Source organism: Perca fluviatilis, chromosome 24 (assembly GCF_010015445.1).
Source record: "Perca fluviatilis chromosome 24, GENO_Pfluv_1.0, whole genome shotgun sequence".
NCBI lineage: Eukaryota > Metazoa > Chordata > Actinopteri > Perciformes > Percidae > Perca > Perca fluviatilis.
In genome coordinates this window covers 19,015,673-19,040,502 of record NC_053135.1, presented here as the reverse complement: position 1 = coordinate 19,040,502, position 24,830 = coordinate 19,015,673, and the positions used below count along the sequence as shown (strand labels likewise).

Here is a 24,830-nt window from a genome sequence, read left to right as displayed (position 1 = left end):
ATTTTCTCCCCCCCCCCTTCTAAAAAGGGCATGTTTTCGATGCATGTGCTGGTTGAGCAATACGAAAATAAAGGACAGGTGTGCGAGTGCTTTTTTTCTGTTAGGCGCTCACAGCTGGATGTGACAGGCCAACACCTGGCAAGGGCCAAACTCTCAAACACTTCACGCTGCCGAGATCAAGTTTCACACCAGGAGAGGAGAAGGGGTTTTTATAGCGGGCTTTGACAGCGGGGGAATGGGGACGATAACACGTCATTTCTCAGGTTTTTGCTGCTTTTGAATTTTTTTGTTACTGCCATATCAGAGTCTATCAGCTGGAAGACAGAGGCTTCACAGCGGCGGCGTGCAGGAGGTTGGGATCAGGAGGGGAGGGGGGTAAGTCATGAACTGTGGTTTAAATACCACGCGACAGGCTGGGCACTGAGTGAGCCAAAGCTACTGTAGCACCTCCAACCCTGAAGGCCAACAGTCATCTGGATGAGAATGTCATTGGTTCGACAACTTAGTGAGCAAACGCCTCATTAATACTAATTGGCACAAATGCTGAAAGTGCTCCTTCCATTTTGGAAAAAAAAAGAGAGAGAAATTATCCGAACAATTCCAGTTATTCTATCTGTGAGGATGCATCAAATGAACAATTATATCAGATATCAAAATATAGCAACACTGAGCCAGAATTGCTTAATTAAAATATAAAAACTACATGTTAAACATTTTTTTTTTTTTTAAAGAGAAATAATTACAGGTGGCACGCAAATTATAATTTACATCAAAACATGCTGGCTTACACACACACACACACACACACACACACACACACACACACACACACACACACACACACACACACACAGAAGAGCAAATCGAGAAAATTAAGCTGTAATTGTACAGATTTTCATATTTGTGTATATTCATCTGATTTGTTGGTTAAGGGAAGGATGAGGGAGTCTGGGTGCATCCGCCCTCCATCTGGCTCAATATTTTTGATAAACTGGGTCTGCGTGCGCTGCATTTTTTGGTGCATTGGAGGCGTTGTTTTTTTTGTTAGTTCCTGCTGGAGGAATGATGGTCCGTCCTGCCGGCCGGCCGACGCTCACTTTCGCCCCTGCCCTGCCATCCCTCCACAGAGCCAGGCAGGAAGAGGACACAGAGACAGGCAGAGAGAGAGAGAGAGTGGGCAAGCCTCAATAAGCCTCTGCATTCCCAGGGGGGGGAGGATGGGGGGTAGGGGGGGGAAGTAGGGGGGTCATCAGACAGAGCTAGTTGTTATGAAAGAAAAAGAAAAAGGGGGGACTCACATTACACATTTTAAAAAAAAACTAGAATAATCATATCTCTTTTAAATGATGCACATTATAACCGGGTGAGACATTTGTATAGGGAGATAAAAATATTCCTCGCACACTGCCAAAGCAGTGTGCTTTGGCTTGTCAGGTTTTAAAAGGTGTGAAAATTATATTTGCTTTGCTAATATTATTTTACCAAATGCTGCCGTTTGGTACATAAAAGCCAAGACAGGTTTTCTCCCACTCACCCCCCCCCCCAAAACCACATTACAAAACAGGTGGCCACAGCTAAACAGGCTGTCATATCTCTAAATGTGTCTTATTATTGTATTTTCACCTTTAAGTATGAATACTGCAAATGTACATATATATGTATATATGTATTGGAGCAAAAATATTTATGCTCCGGCTCAACTGCTTTGCTCCTGTTCTATTTAGTGTGGAACAAAATGCTTGTCTGCTATTGATTGTATGCAATCAATAAATGAAATCTGATCTAGATAAATAACCTGTGGGGGCAGAGAGTAAAAAAAAAATAAAAAAAATGTTGTGAAGTAAGCAAATGAAAGCCTATAGTCTGAGCAGCTGAATCACTGCGCGCGCGCACACACACACACTAGCACACACACACACACACACACACACACACACACACACACACACACAGAGCTTCAGTTCGCCTGTGTTATATGCAATAATCAGGAATAACGGGGCCAGAAAATGTCACTGCAGATTTGCCTCTTTCTTGTGGGAAACAGTGCAGTCAAATGGAGAGAGAGAACCCTACAAATCTCCACCTCCAGCACTCAGTCCAGACCCAATTAATGTCCAGCATTTATTGGACATGTCATCCTCTTTATATATGAAGCCTATATGATGCCTCCACTGCCTATAAACTTTGCCAAGCAAAAAACGCACAGGTTTTTTCAAAACTAAAGCAACAACAGAATGCCTTCCCTGTGAATTATTTCACCCACTCTGCTTGTCCCGGAAAACAGCGACAATGTGGGGGGGGGGTGGGGGGGTAAATCACTTGAAAATGTGTCTTATGGAGCTGATGTACAGGCCTGTATAATGAGAGAAAAACAGCACGGCCAACGCACGGATAAAAATCAAAACTCATAGTCACAAGATTGGACTTTTGTACACCGAGCAGCATGAGCCAGCTCCGGCCAGCAAGGGTCTGAGTGACCGTTCCACATGCACTCAGCCCCCCAACCCCATGGCGGATTTTGTCCCGGCAAGAAACCAGCCGGCACCGCTACGCTTCCAACTTTCAAAAACATCCACAAGTTCACAACTAACCTCTTCGCAAACCCTTCACTAAAATACCCCCCCACCCCCCCCGACAACACACATTTTAAAACCGCTATTATAACTCTTTTTTTAAGATTCCAAAATGCTCTACGCATTTACGCACAGTTTGTCCCCCAGATAGCGGTCCCCTTTATCCCGGCGTAAAAAGGGTCCAAAAGGCAGAAATGCGCACCAGCCGCGGCGGACCTTCACACACACCCAGAACCGCAGTGGAAGCCTTCAAACCCAGGCGTACATCCAAAGATATCGCCCCCCCACATCCTCCATCCTCCACCCCCAGACCGACTGCTTGGTTTGTCTCCCTCTCCCGTGATTTTCTTACCGTTTTTCCGTCTCGGGTTGGCTTGTTTTCGCCTCTTACACCTGGGGCCATCCGCCATGATCTCTTGCTTCATTGATAAGTCTATGTGTGTGTGGGGGGGATCAGATGGCAGCTCGCATGGACTCGATTCCTTGATTTCAGCTTGATATCTGACGGGAAACACACACACGCACACACACACACGCACACACACACAGCAACACCAACAATGTGGGTATTAGCGAGGAGATCCACTTGCGGCGTACGCGTGACAAGAAACAGCAAATGGAACTTGGATGGAGGGACAGATTGTAAAACAGAAAAAGAAAAAAGAAAAAAAAGAGCCGTGCATGGGTGAAAGTATGAGAAGCAGCGACGAGGGCATCCACGTCCATCTAATTTGGATTTTCAGACATTAAAGAGCAAAGCGAACGGCAGCAGGGGGAACGGAATTGTAATTTCTCTCATTAGGCGAAAAACCACAATTCCTTCTTTTTTTTTGCCCGTGAAGACTGACGCGAAATCATCCATTGTGAGGCTATTTCATTCAGAAAAGTTTCACAAGACGGGTTTGTATTTTGCGTCACTTTTTAAGAAAATCCATCTTTTCAAGTCTACTTGGTCTATTTCCATTCAAATGTCCACTTGCAGGATTTGTTCGCGTTTTTGTGTGCGGCGTATTCAGTCCGGGCTTTGAAAAACCGAAGGTCGAAACAGGTTAATAGCCTAAATCACATTTCTGTCATATTTTTTTTAAGGGTCAAATCCGGAGCTTACACGTTATGGACGGCAGACAAGCGAGATTGTCGAGCCTCGAACAGCGTTTGGAATAAAGCCTCCGCTGCTGTGCTCTCATTCAAAGTCCTAGAACTTCAATAAAGACTTGGGTTTCGCCTGACACAATTGCACTTCCAGCTTCTTTTTTTAATTAAAGTAAATCCGAAGCCCTCCCTGTCGACAGTTAATAAATAACAGATGGGGAATAATTGTTCAAATGTGCCAAATGACTCCGGACTGTAAGGGGGAAACAAATAAAATCTTAAAAGGCACAAATGGCGCATAAAAAAAGCGATAAGGTTCAAAACGCCTGTGTGTGTGTGTGTGTGTGTGTGTGTTTGTGTGGGATGTTCGGATCGCCAGCCCATTTATCAGCGCAAATACCGTTATTAGCATTAAGTGAAAATTGACAAGAAGGTTTTGGTTTGTTTAGGTAACTTGGGCGTTTAGCTCCATGATAAAGCTATGTATATATATATATATATATATATATATATATATATATAATACAAGCTGAAGAGACTAAAGAAGGAAAAACCGGGATGCATATCGTCCTTTTTTTTCCTCCCAAGGATAGCGGTGTTGTGCAGCGCCAAACTCCCCGCAAAAAGGCACGTTTTCCCCGGCTGTCAGGTACCCACAGGACGCCGCTGCATCACGGAGGTTAAAAATTATAAATTAAAGAGGGAAAAAAAAAGAAGAAAAAAAGCTCAAAACAAACGCACCTAATTCCACCTGCGCAGGTAAAAGCAAAGTTAAGCTCCAACTCTGACGCGGGGCGCGCGGAAGTTTATTGTCCAACATTTTCGCCGAAAAAACGCCAGAAATAATAACAGAAAAAAAAACCAAAGTGAGGAGGCAACATACCTTGCGTTTTTTGGTTTTTAAAGAAGGTGTCTTGCTTGGATATAGGAGTCGCGAGGAGGGATGATACTGCAGCGCGTTGTCGGTGAGCGGATCCTTTTCCACCGGTGATAATAAAGCCTTAGAAATAAAGCCTTAGAAATAGTTTGGGAGGGAGGGAGGGACCGCTATTCCTGCTAGGGCAGGTTTACAACTGATGTCTTACACCCACTCCAGGAAACAAACCTGGGTAGGGACTGACGTGTTACGCCTCTTCTAATGACATTTTTTTTTTCTTTCCACCTCCTTTTCTTCGCCGTGCAACACAGAGGAAGAAGCCCCCTGAAACGCACGCCACCTATCTTCACGGGAGGGGATAATTGAGGAGAGCCAAACGTGAGCATCTTCTGGGTTGAACGTGAAGTTTTTTTTCTCTCTCTCTCCCTCCCTCTCTCTCTCTTTCTCTCTCCTTTCTCCCCACCCCCCTTCTCGCTCCTCTTTGCTTTCCCTCTCTCTCTCCATCTCTTTTTGAGTGAAACCAACTATGTCGGGCTTCGACGCGGAGCAAAGAACAGGCGACAGTGTGTTTTTCCCTCTCTCTTTCTCCATGTGAGTGTGTGTGTGTGTGTGTTAGTGTAGAAAAAGGGGGAGAAACTTGGAGCGCGTCCACGCCGGCCCGCAATCATGTAAGGATTTTTTTTATTTTATATATATATATATATATATATATATATATATATATATATATATATATATATATATATATATATATTTCTATTTCCACTCAGTTTAATTTGCAGAAATGGCAGGGTTGCTATACGGCAGGACGGGGAGGCTATTCCACATTTTCTTCATTATTGTAATTGGCTGCGACTGCAAAAGGTTTGGGGATGCTCGGCTTTTTATCTACGCTGCAAAAAATATCTGTTATGGACATAATCATTTAGTTCAAACCTTGTTGTTGTTGTTGTTGTTTTTGCTTAGAAATCAGTGGTGTGTTGGTTCCATTACACACAGAGCTTTTATTATATCGGGCATGATTTAGTTCATGTCAAGAGTTAGATGTGCTGTAATCGGGTTTAATTTTTTTTAAAGGAAATTATTGGGAGAAAAATGAAGAAAAAAAAGCTTTTGGAAAACAGAATTGGCAGAATTTGTGTCCTCTGCTTTTGTGGGGGGGATTAACATCGCAAAGGTAAGAAAAAAAAAGAAAAAAAAGAAAATCACTTTAGATGGACTTTTAGTTTTTTTGCAGCGTGAGAGTAAATCACTGTTGTTTTATGTACCTGCCTCAGGTACATCACTGCCTTTGTCTGCATGTTAACTCCACATACAGTCACACTTTGTAAGGGAGAGATACAATTGTATTAATTATTCTTTGCATCTGCTTCTTAGTCCACTCTCCAATTGCAGCCCCCCCCTAACGAAAATGAACCAAAGTGAATTTGGGGGATCAGACAGCTTGCACAAAGTGTGTAACCCAGCAGTGACAGGGATGACTGCAGCCTCTGCCTCTGTAGGAATATTCCAATGATAGGCCACTAAAGGAGCTGGGGGGGGAAAATACCACAAAGTACAATAAAGTGATGGTAAAGTTACTACAGAGAGCAGCAGCCGCACTGCGAGTCCCTGCAGGAATATTAGAGGACTATCACCGGGGGTAGTCCAGGATTATTACAGGGATTCTTTTTTTCATCCTGGACTCCACTTTAACAGGATGAATCTCGCATTTATTAAAGAAGTCAACCAGCTCAGCCATGTCTGACTTGCCAGAGAGGGAGAGAGAGAGAGAGAGAGAGAGAGAGAGAGAGAGAGAGAGAGATGGAAGCTCCACCTTTGCAGCTCTGTGATTGGTTATGTAAATAAAGCATTATTTTGTGTCCTGTCTGTCCTCCTGCAGTTTGCCACTGTATGGCTAATTAAATCATCAATCAAGGGGCTGAACTGGTTGTTGCCCCCAAAAAAAAAAAAACAAAAACAAAATAAACAATCAGATGCAGCTAAAAGACATTTCAGACCAACAGAATCGTAGGTAGCTTTCTGGTAGGAATTTGTATAGAAACAGTTTGATTTTTTTACTGTTTTTGTGTAACACCACTTCGTGTTTTTTATGTATTATTATCATACCATTAACAGTACTAATCATTTGTATTTTTTAGTATAATCCTAATTATCATCATCATAGAAGTATTCCATAACTTCAGTGCCTCTCCAACTTGTCTGCATGGATCCAGAGGACTTGAATGCCAAATGGAGTTTTTTAGTTTTTTGGTAAGTTTACTTTTTTTTTCTCTCTTTAGTATATGAATCATTTCCATCATGTAATGTGGTCTTTTTTTTCTCTTCTTCTTCTTCTTCTTATCAAAAAAAATCAAAGAGGAGGGAGGTCAGACGCTCCTGTTTTACCTCGGGTCAAAAGTGGATCCAGTCCTGGGTGAATTATTGTCACGCGTAATTTACTGCCACGGTGCTTGCATGCAAACGAAGCAGTCTGCCACTTTCTCTCTCTCCCTGTGTCTCACTCTCTCTCCCCCCCCTGCCCCACACACACACACACTCTCTCTCTCTCCCACACACACACACACACACTCACCCATTTGAACCGTAGCTCCAGCTCTGTGTCCCATTCATCCAAGCGAGTTTGGAGTGGCACCTCTCGCCTTATTTTTTATTTTTTTGTTTTTTTTTACGCACACAGGCTCTCCTTCGTGGGGCTCCACATATTCACTGTGAAAACGGATTACAGTCAGTGTGTGACCTATAGGGGGACCTTGTGCTTATATGAATATATTGATATAAATGAGGGGGGGAGGGGGGGATTCATAATTTTTGACAGTTTTTTTTTTTAAACTTGATTCTGTCAATTTCACATTAAAAGTGCAACATGTTGATGCACTGTGTGAGTGAATTAATTATTAGGACAATTTGTTTGTAATGTTTGGGATAAATTGGTTCATTGTCAACTTAAAACAGGCTGACAGATTTGTAATGATTGAAATCATTTGGAATGAATTGTGAGTTGCTGGTTTTTTTATTGCATTGCTCGCTGCATGTTCTCTCCTCTGTGTTTGTATGTGTTTTTTATTTTTTATTTCTCTGAATAAAGATTTGAAGCTTTTTTTGCAGCACACTATCTGCCCCGGCATATTTTTGTGAAGTTGAAATGTTGCCCCAGAAAGAAAAAAAAAAAAATCAATAAGTGGAAATTCACTTGGGTTTAATGGTTTTTAATGTCCAACACCTAAATTGGAGCTGTGCAGTTCTGCAGCTGTCTGCCTCAGGCATGACTACTGATTACCAAGATTATAATCCTAATTTTCTCTCTCCCTCTCTGCCTCAGTGTGTGTGTGTGTGTGTGTGCGTGTGTGTGGGCCATGTTTAGTTTTTTTGACACAGTAAAAAACAGATTGACTGCAAACACAGCGGTGCAGTGGGTTGTACTGCAGGAATGTTTCGTAGTATTTAGAGAATCTGTTGGTGTAATTACGGCTTGTGTTTGCACATACTATAGAGAAGTTACAGAAATACACTCACTGATCTATTGTGTGGACTTTGCCAGCTGCTATTACACGCCTGAATGTCTCACCAGCCTTCAAAAGTGTATGCAACGGGAGCAACGCAGCAAACAAAGATCACCATTTTAGTTTTGCTGGATCTCAGAATAATAGAAATATTTTCCCCAGCTGAGTCACTCAGCGCCAGCGGATCATATTCTTCTTCATGCTCGGGCTTTACATTCAAGATCTGCATCAAGTAACCACATGTAAGGTCAGAGGTCAATGCAGCGTGACTATATCCTTGTACTTAACCCTCTGAGGTCTAAGGGCATTTTTACATTTCTTCTTAAAATCTCATTTTAAGGGTATTTGCAGGTAACAGATACCAATGCGTTCATATCAAAATGTTCAGAACAAACTCAGCTTTCTGTATAGTGGGGCCCAAATTTGTTCCAGAGCAATGTATAAAGAGATCATTTGCAACATGCTTTTTGAAATTTCTCAAATCTCTTGTGAAAACTTACCAACACTCAACAGTTGTTTTGGTGCTTGAAATGAGTTCACAAAAGTCTTGGGTTCACAAAAGTAGCGTTATGTATGACTTAAAATAGTATATACATTTTGTAATATCGCTTTCTGTGTAGGACTGCTGTCAAACATCTCTTGGACTCACAGATGCGTCTTTTGTCCTCAGAGGGTTAAAGGCTTTTTTGCAGGTTGATGTCAAATTCCCGTGGGTGGATTTGTCAAATTTGACCATCTACAGGTAAAATAATGCCCACATTTTTGATTGTTACCTTCACATTTCCTTTCATATGTATACACATGTACAGTATAAGTGTGACGTTCACTAAAACAGACCTGTGATCACGTTAAGACATGAGAAACGCTCAGCTGGACAGTGAAACCTGGACTTGCAGCGGGTTTCATTACAGAGTGAAATAAGATCCTCCGCTGAAATCAGGTCGGCAGTCAACATCGCTGACCATCTCGCGCCTGATATTTAATAAAAAAAAAGAAAAAGAGAGAGAGCATCGACCCAGTAATACAGTCATCCAAGCGGCAAGATGGTGTACAACACATCCTGGTCTCGTTTGGTAGAATAAACGCTGTTTTTTAAATCGTGTCTTGTGTTTGCAGCCCTCGCTGGTGTACAGTACAGTAAGACGAGGGAGAGAGAGACAGAGAGAGACAGAGAGAGACAGGCAGAGAGAGACAGGGAGAGACAGAGAGAGAGACAGAGACAGGGAGAGAGAGAGAGAGACAGAGAGAGAGACAGGGAGAGACAGAGAGAGAGACAGAGAGAGACAGGGAGAGAGAGAGAGACAAAGGAGAGAGAGAGAACAGAGAGAGCGGGAAGAGAGAGAGACAGGGAAGACAGAGAGACAGAAGAGAGACAGGAAAAAGGCAAGAGCGACAGGAGACGAAGAGACAGGGAGAGACAAAAGAGACAAGGAAAGACAGGGCAGAGACAGAGAACAGGAAGCGAGACAGAGAGAGAGACAGAGAGACAAAGACAGTGAGAGAGAGACAGAGACAGAGAGAGACAGTGAGAGAGAGAGACAGGGAGAGACAGAGAGAGAAAGAGATGCCACGGCAGAACACGCCTTGAGACCTAAACACACGTATGTGCATTCAACAACTTCAGCCACCAGGCCTAATTTAGATCGGGGAGAGTCGCATGACATTGTGGTGCATCCAGAGATGAATCTATGCCCAGTACTGCTCGCTCTCTCTCTCTCTCTCTCTCTCTCTGTCTGTCTGTCTGTGTCTCTCTTTCTCTCTCTCTCTCTCCTGTGTCTCTCTCTCTCTCTCTCTCTCTCTCGAAAAACAAAAAAAGGCCACTTCAAAATAAAAAAATAGAAATAAGTAAAAAATAAATAAATAGAAACATAAAAGTGAAAATTCACTTGGTAAGATTTCTTGAAATCAGATATAATCTTCAAAACAACACGATGCATCTTTGACAAATAACACAGCAGCTCAAAACCCTTATGTAATGTCAAAAAAAAGCTTCAGAGATACGACTCAAAACGTTTCCAAACACTTTCACTTCAGATTTTCCAGATGATTGTCTTAAAACAAGTCCCTATATCTAGATCTCTTACAAATAACACAGCAACTTAAAAGAATTATCAGATGTCAACAAACAAACAAGATGTTTCCAACAGGGGCGATTCTAGGGTCAGAGCTTTAACGGTGCCTGGCACCCTTTTAATATTATTTGATATTATTCTACTGTGCTAAATGGCATTTTAACATCTTTTTTTTGGAGCATCATGGAATGGAGAAACACTGAATTATGTAACTGAGCCACAGGGCCTTTAGGCTACTACAAGGTAAAGGTGGTATTACAAATGAAATCGTATATGTATCTATGGATAAGCAGACAGTTTTCAAAATGCTGTATCAATAACTTTAGAAAAATAGGCATTTATGCAATTTTGACAAATGGCTGACAACCCCTATTTTCTGAAAACGGCGCCGAATTTTTTTCCTGAATGATCTAAGCGTCTAGATCTGTGATAGTCCCAGAGTAGAACTCCTTAGCTCACAATAGATTAACACAGACTTATTTTATTTTTACATTTACTTTTTAGGATCAAGTTTAGGGGGGCTTCAGCACCCCCTAAGAAAAGAAATCAGAAATATGGGTTTCTTAACAACCAAATTGCCCCAAAATAACTTGGATGCATGCATGTACGTTGTATGGAACCTATACAACATATACATCCATGCTCTTCACAGGTAAGATTAATGATAACTTCCACTGAATTTTGGTTGTTTTATTTCATTTCATGGCTTTTAAAAAAAACAAAAAAAAACATGTTTAAATGGTTTCCAAACAGCATCCTGACTAAACTTTGACATAAACCAGTCTGTGATTCACTCAACATCCTCTGATCTTAACTATTCTATTAGTCACAATATTTCATAGTATCTGCTTTTTTTCAAACTCAAAAATGAGGTATAATGTCATTTTATTAGGTTTATTGACCGTGGGACAAAATCGTTGAAAAAAGCGTAAAAAAAAAAGACAAAAAAACAACGCATTTTTCAATTTTGACCCGGAATGACAAGTTGGTGGACGACGGTGAAGACAGTACGAGGGTTAAATGTGTGCATTGACGGTATTTTTTTGGTCCTCCTTAACTTGGGATCCTGAGACGTGCTACCTTTTTTTCACTGTTTGGAACACGCCTGTTGGATTTTTGGGTTTAGCACTCCATCGTTGAAGAGCAACCCTCTTTGGGTATTCATTGGACTCCATGCATGTTTTAAATTATGGATACCAACTTCTGTCTAACAGAGTCCCTTCGTTTAGATACAACAGGCTTAAGAACTCTTTTATACATCAGTCTATCAAAACCCAAATCAGTTTGCTGCCGATTTAAGATCGGGATCCGAGGATGTCACGAAATATGTTTCGTTGGCCATGGCTGTTGATATGTCTTCATCTATGGACTGTATATGTGTCATTGCTGTCTAGTTGTGTGTGTATTTTTCTTTTTTATTCCTTCTTTTGAGCGGCGATGCTCGGGAACGCCAAATACATTTCGGTTTGAACTGACAATAAAGTGCTATCGTATCGATCATTTGTGCTCAGACGACTTTTGAATTCAAGACTTTATTTTTTGATTTTTGATTTACTATTTGAATCATATTTAAACTAAGACTTTGGTAAACTCATTTCAAGCACCGAAACAATTTGCATAACACACCCTAAGTTAGGGTTTCTTTTCAAAAGAAATTTGAGGATTTTCAAAAAGCCACATCAACGTTTCAACGCCAGATTATCTCTTTACACATTACTCATTGATCTCGGAATGTAACTAAGTACATGTACTCCAGTACTGTACTTCAGTCCAAATGTTGAGGTACTTGTACTTTACTTGAGTCTTTTCTTTTCATGCCACTTTATACTTCTACTCCGCTACATTTCAGAGAGAAATATTGGACTTTTTACTCCACTAAATTCATCTGTTACAGCTTTAGTTACTAGTTACTTTAGTTACTCCACTACATTCATCTGTTACAGCTTTAGTTACTAGTTACTTTACACATTAAGATTCCTGCACACAAAACACATGTAGTTTATAAAATCTGATGTTTGATTCTAAAGTAAACTAGCCGACAATATAACGGCTACAAGTCCAGCTGAGATGATTAGACCATTAAACACACTACTGGTTGGATCCTTTACTCTTTCTACAATGGGAGGAGAGTTTGGCCCTCTACAATAAAAGTTGATTATACTAATGCTAAAAGAGCACTTAGTTGGATGATACTTACATACTTTTACTTAAGTCACATTTTCAATGCAGGACTTTAACTTAACTTATCTAGAGTGTGGTATTGGTACTTTTACTTAAGCAAATGATCGGAATACTTCTTCCACCGCTGAGAGAAAAAAGGGTCATGAATTTGAGAAAAAAAAAGGAGAGATTCAGATGTTTATATGCAGCCAAAATAAGATAAAACTATATTGTCTGTTCACATTGAACATGTTCTTGCCTCGTCTGCTCCAACAATCAACAGATAACGTTAAAAACACACAAAATCACACACACGCAAACCCGTACCCACCCACACACAAACCCACCCACACACACACCAAATCCAAACATGAAATATTTATGGATCTGAACTATAACAGGAGATTAGGTTTAAGCTCCTGTCCCGCATTACGCACAACAAAAGCAACGAGGTCAAAGGTCAAAGCAACACCAAACTGATGTGGCGACAAGTGAAACATATGACCCTAACACTGGATGTCTTTGGTCCGGAGGAGCCAAAAGCTGATCATTTGTGCCAACACTCTTAATTGTTAGCACAAACGTCTCAGACTCTATTTTTTCAAGCAGAACAATGATTCAGCTTCTCCCTCTAGATCTTTACAGGCTCAACAAATCAACTTTAAAACAAGAGTTCCATCCAGCATGGGAAACCCTAAACTCCCCCAGTGAAAAACTGAGAATAAAATCCATTATCATTTAAAGTGTGGGTTAGCCCCAGAAAATCTCAGCAACACGTAGACTGCAGTACCTCATCCTCATGTGTTGGGCGGCGATGCTTTTTCTCAGTGGTTGCATCACGCGTGCCTCTGACATAATGACATCTCTCAGACATGAAGTAAGAGGGGAGGTTTTATATTTTTTTGGGGGATAAAACGCCTCATCACGATGACTCAGACTTGCCCGCAGCACAAATAATCTGTGACGTAAAATAATGTATTTTCTAAATTATTGGATTTTTTTTCCAGTAGGTAGGGCTGGGCATTGTTTTGAGATGCCCAGAGAGAAAAACAAGACGCTGAAGGCAAGTTCACTGACAGTCGGCGCTCAGCTGTAGGAGTCGGTAGGATTGGGCAGCGAGAACCGGTTCCAGCTTGGAATCGTTTCAAAACCGACTCCGATTGAACCCGTTTCTTTACTGGAACCTTTTGGGATCCGATCATCGGTTCCTCAGAGCACAGGACGCGGCACTCTAAAGCGTGACTTTATTTTACGTTGACAAAGGCCACCATTGAACATGCCACATGTATGTTTAACACTAAACATGATTTATAAAATCATACCCACAATTATTATTTTAATAGTATTAACAGTAGTAGTAATAGCTTAGTATTCGATGCACTAAAAAGGTCAAGTATAAAGGCTGGAGGCCGCCGTACACATTATTGTATTGTAACTTCATTTTACAATAGTCTCTCTCAAGGGTCCTTGCCTTAAAAAACCTTGAAGACCCCTGATGCAGAGAATCAAACCAAGCTGGAGCGACCAGAAAGTGGGTCTCGGGGGGGAAAAATTGCTTTCCACAATTCCAAACAGCTGCCAAGTGGCTGCGGCCCGGCCTCTGGAGTGTTCAACCCTCAGCATACAGTTTGTGCTTCAGCCCTGAAAATAAAGCAACGTTTGCCTCTTTAATTATAATAACGCTGCTGCTGTTGTTGGCGTTTTCAGAGGGTTTTTTCCCGAATGCACGACAGCGAAAGCCCGAGTATCTGAGAAACGCGTCTCGTCTCGACGCTTTGTTTGTGGCTGTGACATCAAAAAACTTGATATCTCTCGGTGGGGTTTTGGCTCTGTGATAGCCACCGCGAGAGAGCCTCGACGACGCAGCGGCTCCGGAGATTGACGGACAATTAAAGACCGAGAGAAGGCTCAAAACTCCTCAAACACGCAAAATGAATTAAGTTTACATTTGCCGAGAGCAAGAGAGAGAGAGAGAGAGAGATAAAACTCTCTTTTCTGAGCATTTCTGATCTCTCTCAGTTGAACAAGAAAGCGGAGGAGAACAAGATTGCTGCATACCAGATTGCTGCAGACAGAAACAAATGCTTACACCCCAACAAAAAAAAAGTATTGATTTTTTGATGTTGTTCTTGTTAGCCGCAAACTGTGCAGAGGCTTCTACAAATGACCACTTATTCGACGGAGACTCTTACAAGAAAGAGACAAACATAACATGTGTTAGGCATCGGTTTTTTCTTCTTCCTTCTTTCCCTGCAGAGAGGGGTCAGATGCTGCGTGGCTTCCAAAGGAACACGTTGGGAGAGACGACTGAATACACTTCTCTTGAAACTCTTCTTTTCTTTTTTTTTTAGTACCACCAGACACACAAGTAGTAACTTTCATTCTACCTCATATGTCTTATTGTGCTTTTGATTTCTGCCCTCTCGCAATGTGCGTATGTGTGTATATAGATTTAATGTTTTTTACCAACAATGTTTATATTTGTCTCTTTTATTAGTCGTTTCGTTTTGGTGTCTACTCTTAACTTTCGTCGCGTCAAACGCTCATATGTTGTCGCCTAAACTCAACCTCAATGTCTGCCGAAACGACCGGCAGCTCGCGGTGCTCCGAACCCGGCTCAAAGTCACCAATTCTCGGCTACCGCTGACCTGACGGAGCACCATGCGGAGCGCCGTAGCCGGCGTCCCAGAGCTGTGCAGCAGCCGGAACACATCCACTAACTGCTGCTGATACGACCGAGCTGTGGCGGAGCTCTGTAGCGGCTTAAACAAACATATTTGTTGTCCATATTTAATGCTGGGCTCTAGACTTCATCCTTGCACTATTGGATTTATTTGCACTACCACCATGACACCCCCTCTCGTAGAGCACCTTACCATGCAGACTGACTCACAGGGTCAGTCCCCGCCCTGTCACTGCAGGCCTCTCATGCTTATACATCCCTTAGTACATTAATGGGGATTTTTTATTTAGTATCTTTTCTTTTATTGTCCATATTATTGATGTGGTTTATGTTATGTTTATTATGTATTTGTATGTTGTGTGTGATGTCTTTAAGCTACTGGGACCTTGACTTTCCCCATGGGGATGAATAAAGTATCTATCTGTCTATCTATCTATCTATCTATCTATCTATCTAACAGCTAGCAACCGCCCCGCTCGGCGTCATGGAGCTCGTAGCCAGCCGGTGTCACGTGACCAGCCGGCGTCACGTGACCAGCCGGCGGTCTCCTAGTTTGGTAAAATATCATACATTTGGGTGTGCATACATTTTCGTACGATATCACACGGACCCACTCATGAGAATGCGTTGACCCCTTTGATACGAATGCAGACAAACTTAATTGTACAATTATTTTCACAAGATGAAAAGATACCTTTTAATAATTTGCTGTGTGGTTTCTGTTAATACAGACTTTTTTTTTTACTTGTTTGCCTTCATTTGACAGTCAACAGTAAAGAGAGATTATGTGCTACATGGTATGCATTTTAAAACGCTCGGCGATGACTTACTGAGATTCTTTATTGGCTGATTAATGAGAGTGAGGGAAGCCTTGTAAATGGTCAGTAGTTCTACTAATCGCTATGGAAACGCTCCGAGCACCGAGGGAGCGTCCTAACGGTCTCATGCCTGATCCAGTTGCAGTCTCTGTACTGGCGCCACCAAAAACAAGTCCCGCACATTTACTGTACTTGACAAATAAAAATGCTTTTTTGATGGGGACTCTCGATAGATCCCACGAGGAAAACTTTTCCCTATGACAAGAAGGAAGAGAAGAAAAAAAAAAGACGACTTATCGCTCGCTGAAATTAATAATTGACGGCATTCTCCGATGAATAATGAATCAAACATTTGAATAATTGTTGTAGCTCTAATCTCGACAGACATTTGCATATCGGCGCGCTCTTAATATCTGCCTCTGTATATGAGTTTACACCCTCTCAGGACACAGAGATAGAATTAAAAAAGATCTGACTTACACATGCAGGAACCTTGTCCGGCTCGCCGAGATTTTCCACTCAGTCAGATCTCTCGACATGAAGCGCGCATCAGCTGGTAGGACGTGCTGCCCGGAGACTGTGTTTGGGTAGAAAAACAAGATCTGCAATCACATGTAATAGTGCAACATATGCAGATACATGGACAGACAGCAAGAGATGTTATGGTGATTCTAGAGGAACATTATCACAATTTTCAGATAGGGACCCTGGCCGTTTTTCTTGGCTGTCTGCAGATTATGTGTATCTGCGTTTTGTTTGCGTGATAACAGATAGTTAATGAATTAAAAAGTGGTCTACTTTGGCTCGGCTCCAGCTCGGTGTCTGTCCCTCGACTTCGGTTTCACTCACCACTGAGACTTCATGTCCCCCCCACAACACTATCTGATTATCTGTTACTGGGTATTGTTTTGAAAGTTTCTCATTTATCAAATAATTGCTTAAAGCATTTAAACAAAGTTTGGTGTTGGGAGTTTGTAACATTCCAAAATCTTATAAAATTTTCATTTTCATTTTCACTGTAAATGCATATCAGTTCCAAATATCGGTTTCATTCACTACTAATAATCAGTATTGGCCTTGAAAAACCGGCCTTGAGTTGTTGCAGAGCCAAATGGCAGCAAAAGGTAGCTGGATTTGGAGGACTTCGTTACCCAGAAATCATGTAATCCGACATGCGACTCACAAGGGATGCATTTCCTTTTTACAAGAAAAACAAAAGCAAGAATGACAAAAGTCATACCTGTCTTACAAGCACAATTTATTTATTTATTAAGTTTTCATTTGTTGGCATGTTATTAAAAAACAACAACTTAGTAGACATAACTCTAGGCCCAAAGATCCGTTTATACAATTTTGGTGATCCTTCTTTTATTTATTATATCAAATAGTATATATCAGCGTAAAAGAAAAAATGTAGTAAAAAAACGTCCAAATAATCATGATGCGGGGAAAATAAAGGTACCGTTGGGTACCGGTACCGAATTCCATGTGACGGTAACCATATCTGTAGAAAAGTTGAGCAGGAAACACAGAAAACTTAAATATATATTGCTTAAAAGTTCAAAGAGAGTTGATTAAATGTTATGTTTTTCATTGCCAATCGTTCCGGTCCTCCGACCTGGATTCAGATGCAGACCTTTGAGTGATACGTTTGTGAAGCCCTGGTGTATATTAAATATATAGTTCTGAACCATGACTCATGTAAGATGAAAATATCAGTGATAGGAAAGCTTCTTTCTACAAAATAAGTTTCTTTGCTACCAATTTGCTGTGCCAAATACATTTTAAAAGTGAATGTGATTGCTGTTGATCACCGGCGACTTTATTCCATCCAGAAAGTGTGTAGTACGTGTCCATATATACGCGCGGTTGTCACGGATGGGATCGCCGTTGCTTCCCAGCATTGCACGCTAGATGTTCTCGCCACCAGTTTCTCTTCACTGACCAATGACAAGCAAAGAAAACAGGCTCCACTCTCCTATAACCACAATGGCTGCACCTGATTGGATGAAGGCGTCACGTGGGGCTGGCTGCAAATGAGGAGCGGGCGACTGGACGCCCCGCTTCTCCAAAGTCCCCGTGACGCTCCCAGAATGCATTGCATGGCTCCTCCCATAGAAATGAACCAACCTGATCTTACAGAATTCTGTGAAATTAACACAGACCCTTAAGTTAAGGAAAAGGTCGTGGGTGGGCGGGACAATAACGACTTGCGTTTAGGAAAAGAAGAACGGGACGGCCGTATACAGCGGACGGATTGGGTTTAGGAAAAGAAGAACGGGACGGTTAGGGTTAGGAATCATGACACAATCCCCGGTCTCCTGGGTGGAAGTCTTGTGTGGTTTGACCCATCCACCCCCCCAACCAACCTCCCTAAGCGGATTTTCGGGCTTTCATACTACTCGCTAGCGTTGTTGCTCTTAATGCATCGTCATCTTGTCATTGACTTTAGTTTGGCATTGTTATCCATGGTGGCCACACGGAATCTTCACACATTCCGTCCCACCGCCACGTAATGCGCTGTTAACAGTTCGTGATGATTTCACGGAATTCTGTGAGACCAGGCTGAAATGAACGGGAAGCGTTGAAATGACTGTGTTAGATCAATGAAACACTTGGTTAACGTTTAGGGAAAAGATTGTGGTGGTTTTGGCTAAATATTGAAAAAGAAAAGCACAGACAAGATGTATTGACTTTTAATCTTTCCCTAAATTTAACAAAGTGCCTTGAGTTGCCTTTGCAAACCCATCAAAAAAAACATCATCATGCTTTAGTTACCAGGGGAAGATATTGTAGGATGATTGCTTATACGGCATTTTAAAAGTATTACACTGATAAAAACTAACAAAATAGTATTACATTTCTTTCAAAAAATATTTGCTCATAAAAGAAACGTAAAAAGTTGTATAAAACAAAAAGAAATGGGAAAGCTGGTGCCTATGCACTCTAACGATCCAGCTTTACATTCAGTCACTGAGCTTTGCAACATCTCTTAACAATGGGCGAGAAAGCACAGCGCACCACACAAATAATCAGCACAAAGACAACAAACTGACTTCCAAGACTCGATGTAACTGCCTCCAAACTTGGCTACAAGAAGAGTGTTTGTGTGTCTGTCCAAAAACCATCCCTAACTACAAACTAAATGGCAGCAAAGTAATGTTTTTTTTTTTTCACCTACTGTTGCAGAAGTTTTGCAGAGAGGTCAGCTTTGAACTATTCGCCTCTTTGATAAGACTCCAGAGTTGTTGTTTTTTTGGCAGTTTGCGGTTTCAAATGTTTGCATTATTTTTCAGCGCCGCCTCAGACAAACATATCTTTTTCATCCGCCGCTAAAGTTTATGGCCCTGTAGGACTCGGAGAAAGTCAGTTAACGGTCCGCTGCGTGCACTGTATACCCCCACTGCTCATTTTTAGACATACCATCCTTTCCTGCATTGTCATCCGTGGCGTTTGTTATCTTGACACTGAAAAGGATTTTGGGGGAATGTTGATATAAGCCGGTGCAGGAAGCAAATTGCTGTTGTGTTTACCACTTCCTGCCATCTTTCTTTCCTTACCGAGTAAAGCTATCACTCTCACCTCTCGCTCTTGACGCATTTTTTTCTTTGCAGCCACCTAAAAACACAGAGTGCATGTGTGTGTGTGTGTGTGTGTGTGTGCATGTGTGTGTGTTGAGAGGCGAGTAGATGATTCGTCTTTTGAACCTGGCGAGCTTGTTGTCAAAAGCTGCCCGGATTGAAGAGACTGTTGGCCACAATTGACTGCGACAATTAGGGCACGATCACAGTCCCCGAGTGGAGCACTTAAAGGCTAATTTACATGTCACTTTGTCGAATTAAAAAAAAAAATAGCGAGAGAAAAGATATTCCGCTTTTGCTCACCATCCCTCCCACTTTCTCTTTTTCTGTCTATCTGCTCTCTCTCTGTATTTTTTTTTTATTCCTCCATGCCTTGTAAACTGTAATTTGTACACTGCTTAGGGGAACCTGGCAGAAGAGAGGCGACCGGCATTTCCATTTGAAAAGAGGCAATCACCAGGCCACTGCTGAGCCTATTGTCCGGTGGCGGTGGTGATGATAGGGGGGCACGGCGGCAATTTACAGGCAAAGGAGTTAACCTTCTGGCAAGGTATATTACATCCAAGGTTTACACCTGTGTAGGTGTACGTCTTTTGTTTGCTGATACGCTGCCCCGATATCAAAAGCTTCAAGTCAAATATTTGATTCATCGATTGAAAGACAATTGAATGACAGTTTCACCGTCGAATCTTCTCAGCGCCATATAAAGCCCAGTTCGGACCAAAGATTTGCGATGAGGCGAGTGTAAACATGCAGCTACACGATCTGCAGCGTTCTGAAAGCTGCCAGTTCACACCAACGAGACGAGACGCTGGATCATCTCCATAGCAATGACTCTTTGTACTTCCGTCTTAACTTCTGACTTTCAGGCTTTTTTTGTAGCTGGATATATCATTTGTAAATACGATTGTGGATAACGTTAGTGATAGTGAAACACGAGACTATTCATCACCTAAATGAAATAGCTGTCAGTTCATCATTGAAAACGCTCAGAGATTGGAAAAAAGCTGCACACTGGACCAAACTAAAAACTTTAAACGGAATACTGCGCTCACAAGATTTGGTCTGTGTTTTGGAATGCAACTCGATCATTTAGTGAAGTCCTCAAAATTCAGTGTCTAAACCTGGCAACTGCAGCTTTTTTTTTTATTTTTTTTTTAGAAACAACACATGGTCTATGTTTAATCAGTTCAGTTGAATCAGTTATGGCCTCACTCATCTCAAACACAGCCCTTCGCTCAGCGCTTCCTCACGGGCTCAAGTTTTTTTTCTCCTGCTCCGACAGGCTGTCTGTGACAGGTGCAGAGTGTGTGTTTGTGCATGAAAGTGTGTGTGGTTGGGTGTGTGAAAGGACCCCCCAACAACACACACACACTCCTGCTGTCCTTTCAAAGAGAACATAGAGGGGACAGAGTGTGTAGCGAAACAGCAGGTTGATGGGATAATGCCCATCATCTGTTGCACTGTGTCATTTCTGTGCTGCCATAACCTGCTTTTGTAACGGCCCTGTACACACGCGCACAAAACACACACATGCATGTAAACACACACACACACACACACACACACACACACACACACACACACACACACACACACACACACACAGTTCTGTGTGTACAAATGTGATTCTACATGTGACAGACGTTAGAATACAATAGGATAGGAAGAGATGCAAGGTGGGAAATGTATTGATTGTACAAAAGATGGAGAAAAAAAGCCCACCCACATGTGTGTATCACATAGGTATGTGTGTTGTGTGAGAATAGGTGTGCGTGTAGGTGGTGTTCAGACAAACGTCAGCCCAGAAAGGGATTGCGGTGCGGCACAACCTGCTCACAATAATCATTGGAATAAATTTCCCCCCTCTGCTGTGAATGACCTAATCCAGATTTGATGGTCTTTATATCAGGCCTGTTTCATTATGCTGTAAACATACAACGGAGATAATCTTAATCTCCGTAATGCCACTGTAAACGAGAATAGCACTGCTGTTGCACTAAAACCCCCCCTTGTTGTTTTGTTTTATTGCATCATTTCACTGGCAACGATTCAAAGTTCACACTCGTTTTTCAGAGTTTTATATTCGAGCCAGCGTACTTTTTCCTACAATCCTGGAAAACAACACTTTTGTACATACTTGAGTTACTGATACGAGTATCAAATTGAATGTAGGTTACTAATCCCAACGATTGAGCCTTTAATTAATTGCACAGTTTTGTAATAAGGCTGGGAGGATTAGTGTGTGGACAGGTGGGCAGATTTAAACCTCACTGGGCCGGACACATGTTGAGACTGAGGGGAAGCCATCATCCCAAACAAAGAGGGATTTTTTTTTAGTCCATGGAACTACTCCAAATGTCTGTGTATGTGCTACAAAAACGCTTCTACTGCATGTGAGCTTGAACAATCCATGTGCTGCAGCAAAGTGCCATTTTACAAAAGGCATTAACATAATAAAAGGTTCTCCATAGAACCAAGGTCAGATTGTTTTTTGATGGACAATGTTAGGGATGTAATATTTGTTCTTGAAAAGGTTTTACATACTACCATTGCTACAAATGTTTACCATTGTTACAAAGTGTATCTTTACCATTGTTACAGAGATACACAGCTACTAGAGGCTAGCCTAGCTGATAACATTAATCCCTAGTCTCATAGTCTCTTTTCCCTACATGAAGCATTTAAATATATATTTTCGGGGGCTTTTATGGCCTTTAATTGATAGAATAGCGTGAAGACAGGAAGGGGGAGAGAGATGGGGGACGACACGCAGCAAAGGGACCGTAGGTCGGATTCGGTCCGAGGATGCGGCCCACATGGGGAGCACACTACAATGGGCAAGCCAGAGGTCCCCCTTATATGATGCATTTAAAGTGGGAATGAGACTAAACTTGCCTGGATGAGTGTACGTCTTTTTTACTTCTAGAGGGGTTTGTGCTGTGTTAATCTGACTCACCTAGACACTGCATGCGTTAGCGTCTGAAGCCGGGCCTGCAGGAGTCGGTCTCTCCTGCCGTTGGGTGGCCGCCGTTCCCCCATTTACGGCTCTGGGGTGTTGTAGTTCAGGTTTTCAAAAGGTGTATTTGCGAAAGTCTGTGTTGTGGGATAACAACAAAAGTCTTTCAGTGTCTTTGTCCTCACAAGTGTTCCAGTTATTTTAAGGCAGAAACAGTACCTTTACACCACCAGTCCAATGCACATTTAAGACTTGTCTGTGTATTTGACTTCTTCATTTTGGATTTATCAGCCTGACAGATATATCAGTCAAGCTCTTGTTTTTATAGACAGATGTCTTTTTTTATTTTTGAAAAGTCGTAGTATAGTATGTTGAAAAAAGTTTAAAAGTAATATTATAATACGTCGTAAACACAAGTACAGACTTGCAAGTACACACTTACAAGTACATACTTGTAAGTATGTACAAGGTCAGCAAGTACACACTTAGTGTTCTCTGTGTAGAAACATCTGGCGTGCAGCCGTCTGCTTGAGGCTCTGCGTGACTGCTTCCAGTCGGAAACAATCTCCTACACACCTGCAAATCTATATCACCATCACAAAAACACGCCCCCTCCCCCCATGTCATGTGTCAGCATTTACCCTATCAGCTCACTACTCAAGACACTAAACTGATATTATAACAACCATGTTTAAATGTATATACTCCATTTTCACAGTGCAAAAAGTTCTCAATTGCACAGTAATTAAATAGTTCCACATAGCATCTTAGCTCATAGCTCATTGACTTTCACTTATAACCGAGAAATCATGCTTTATTATACATACTATACAATATACACGAGCCTCAGTGACCATTGCATACCTGAGCCATAGCAAATTCAGAATACCTTGTTGTTGCAGATTGGAACAAAACACTGTCCAACAATCAAGGATCTACACGGTGTAATATTTCCCCCTCCCACCCCCACCTGCTCCGTTAGCAGTGCCAACAGCCCAATTTAAAGCTCTTTGACTGGATGTTTCTAACCAAAATGATCCGTGGGAGTCATAGTATTTTGCAGTGATGGTTCAACTGGGAGAGGTTCATGCCCATCCAAGCCTCGGAAGTGCTCTGACTGTTGAAATAACTCTATCCCCCACAACCTCTACAGAGAACAGCCTATGCACCTCCAGTTAGAAAATGGGAATAGGATAGGAAGAAATGGCAAAATTTGATACAATATGGCAATATTGCAAAAACAATTTGAAGCTCAGCACAATAAATAGTGGACAAACTGGCGAATGAATTGGGGAATACTGGCAAATGAATAATGATGTAGGCTGGACACGATTCAGCTGATGAATGGTGCAAAATGACTTCATAACAGCCGAGTGGACATTTTAGATGTCCTGAAATTTGGCAAATATTTGTCCAATTCAACCGTCGGTGAGAGTACCTGCTGACCTCCCTTCTGCATAGCAAATACCAGCTTCAATTCGCATAAAAAGTTCATGCATGAAAGTGATGTAAGCCGCTGGTTCCCACCTTTAGTGGTTCTACCCAAAGAGCAAAAACATGCATACATATCCATCTGCAGCTCAATGATTCATTAATAATCAAAATTTTCAAAGTAACTAGGATCTAAAGCTTTAAAATACATGTAAAGAGTAAGATAATTGCCTCTGAAATGAGTAGAAGTATAAAGTAGCATTGAATACATATGCTCAAAATTGTAACAACTTCCACTGATTTCATATCAAAGTTATTTGTATTTAAGTTGAACTCCAAAAAAATGACTGACTTCACTTCAGTCATAAAACATATTCACACATTTTATCCTTAAAGCTTATTTCAGCTGATAAACAATATCACTTTCAACAAGAAGCTTTAATGCGATTTGACTTTCATGCCAGTCATCACTTTCTAAGTGGTGTTAATTTTGTTAAATAGTGGATGTCTCATTTTTGGAATGAAACTCTTCATTTATCTCCAAATGTCAATTAAATTCAAATATAATCAAATCTATCTCAATGAATAAAACATTGTGGGTAGCACGTTGGGTGAGCTTTCACTGCTGAGAGTGTGCCGTGTTTGGGGTCTGTCTCTCTCTCTCATTATAAGCAGCCTTGAGCATTATAGCAACCCTCTCTCTCCTTCCCCACACACACACTCATGTTTGCCAAGCTCTGTGCTAGTTGTAAGCGGCCCCAAAACAGTTTCACAGTACAGTTAGGGTCTGAACTTGTGCTAGTGATACGATGGCGCAGCAAGGCCGAGCTGCCTGCTCCACACGGTAACAGCAAACCATAGAAACTCAGAAACCCCACCACTGCGCTGGCTGCAGAGGTTAATAAAGAACTGCCGTTTGATATCAGAAAAACACCAAGACCTTAGCTGTGTTCCAAACCGTTCCCTTCATCCACTCACTCACTATTCCCTATATAGTGTTTATTAAATAGTGAACTATATAGGGAAAGACCAAACCAGATTTCGGACACTACACTGAAAACATCGCTGCGTCAGTAGATGC

At 41.6% G+C, this 24,830-nt stretch overlaps 1 protein-coding gene and 1 long non-coding RNA gene across 8 annotated transcripts in view; one reads left to right on the top strand and one right to left on the bottom strand.

The window, feature by feature from the left end:
* Positions 1-16,355, bottom strand: part of zeb2b (zinc finger E-box binding homeobox 2b) — a 103,507-nt gene extending 87,152 nt beyond the window's left edge. For 4 of the 6 annotated variants that reach the window (XM_039793121.1, XM_039793123.1, XM_039793122.1 and 1 more), the window contains exons 1-2: positions 16,259-16,355; positions 2,926-3,074 (exon numbers count right to left, since the gene is read on the bottom strand). In XM_039793121.1, coding sequence (XP_039649055.1) covers positions 2,926-3,074; positions 16,259-16,317 — 208 coding nt within the window. In that variant the 5' untranslated portion in view covers positions 16,318-16,355. Of the gene's footprint in view, positions 1-2,925; positions 3,075-3,681; positions 3,963-4,548; positions 4,869-16,258 lie in introns of those variants that run through there. The other 2 variants (XM_039793124.1, XM_039793125.1) reach the window with 2 other exon arrangements.
* Positions 3,392-7,642, top strand: LOC120554305. 2 transcript variants are annotated; one of them, XR_005638364.1, is made up of 4 exons: positions 3,392-3,473; positions 4,854-5,210; positions 6,684-6,795; positions 6,902-7,642. It is a non-coding gene; the product is annotated as an uncharacterized LOC120554305 (long non-coding RNA). The 2 variants fall into 2 exon arrangements; XR_005638363.1 differs by lacking the exon at positions 3,392-3,473 and adding an exon at positions 4,204-4,630.
* Positions 16,356-24,830: the final 8,475 nt, after the last annotated feature.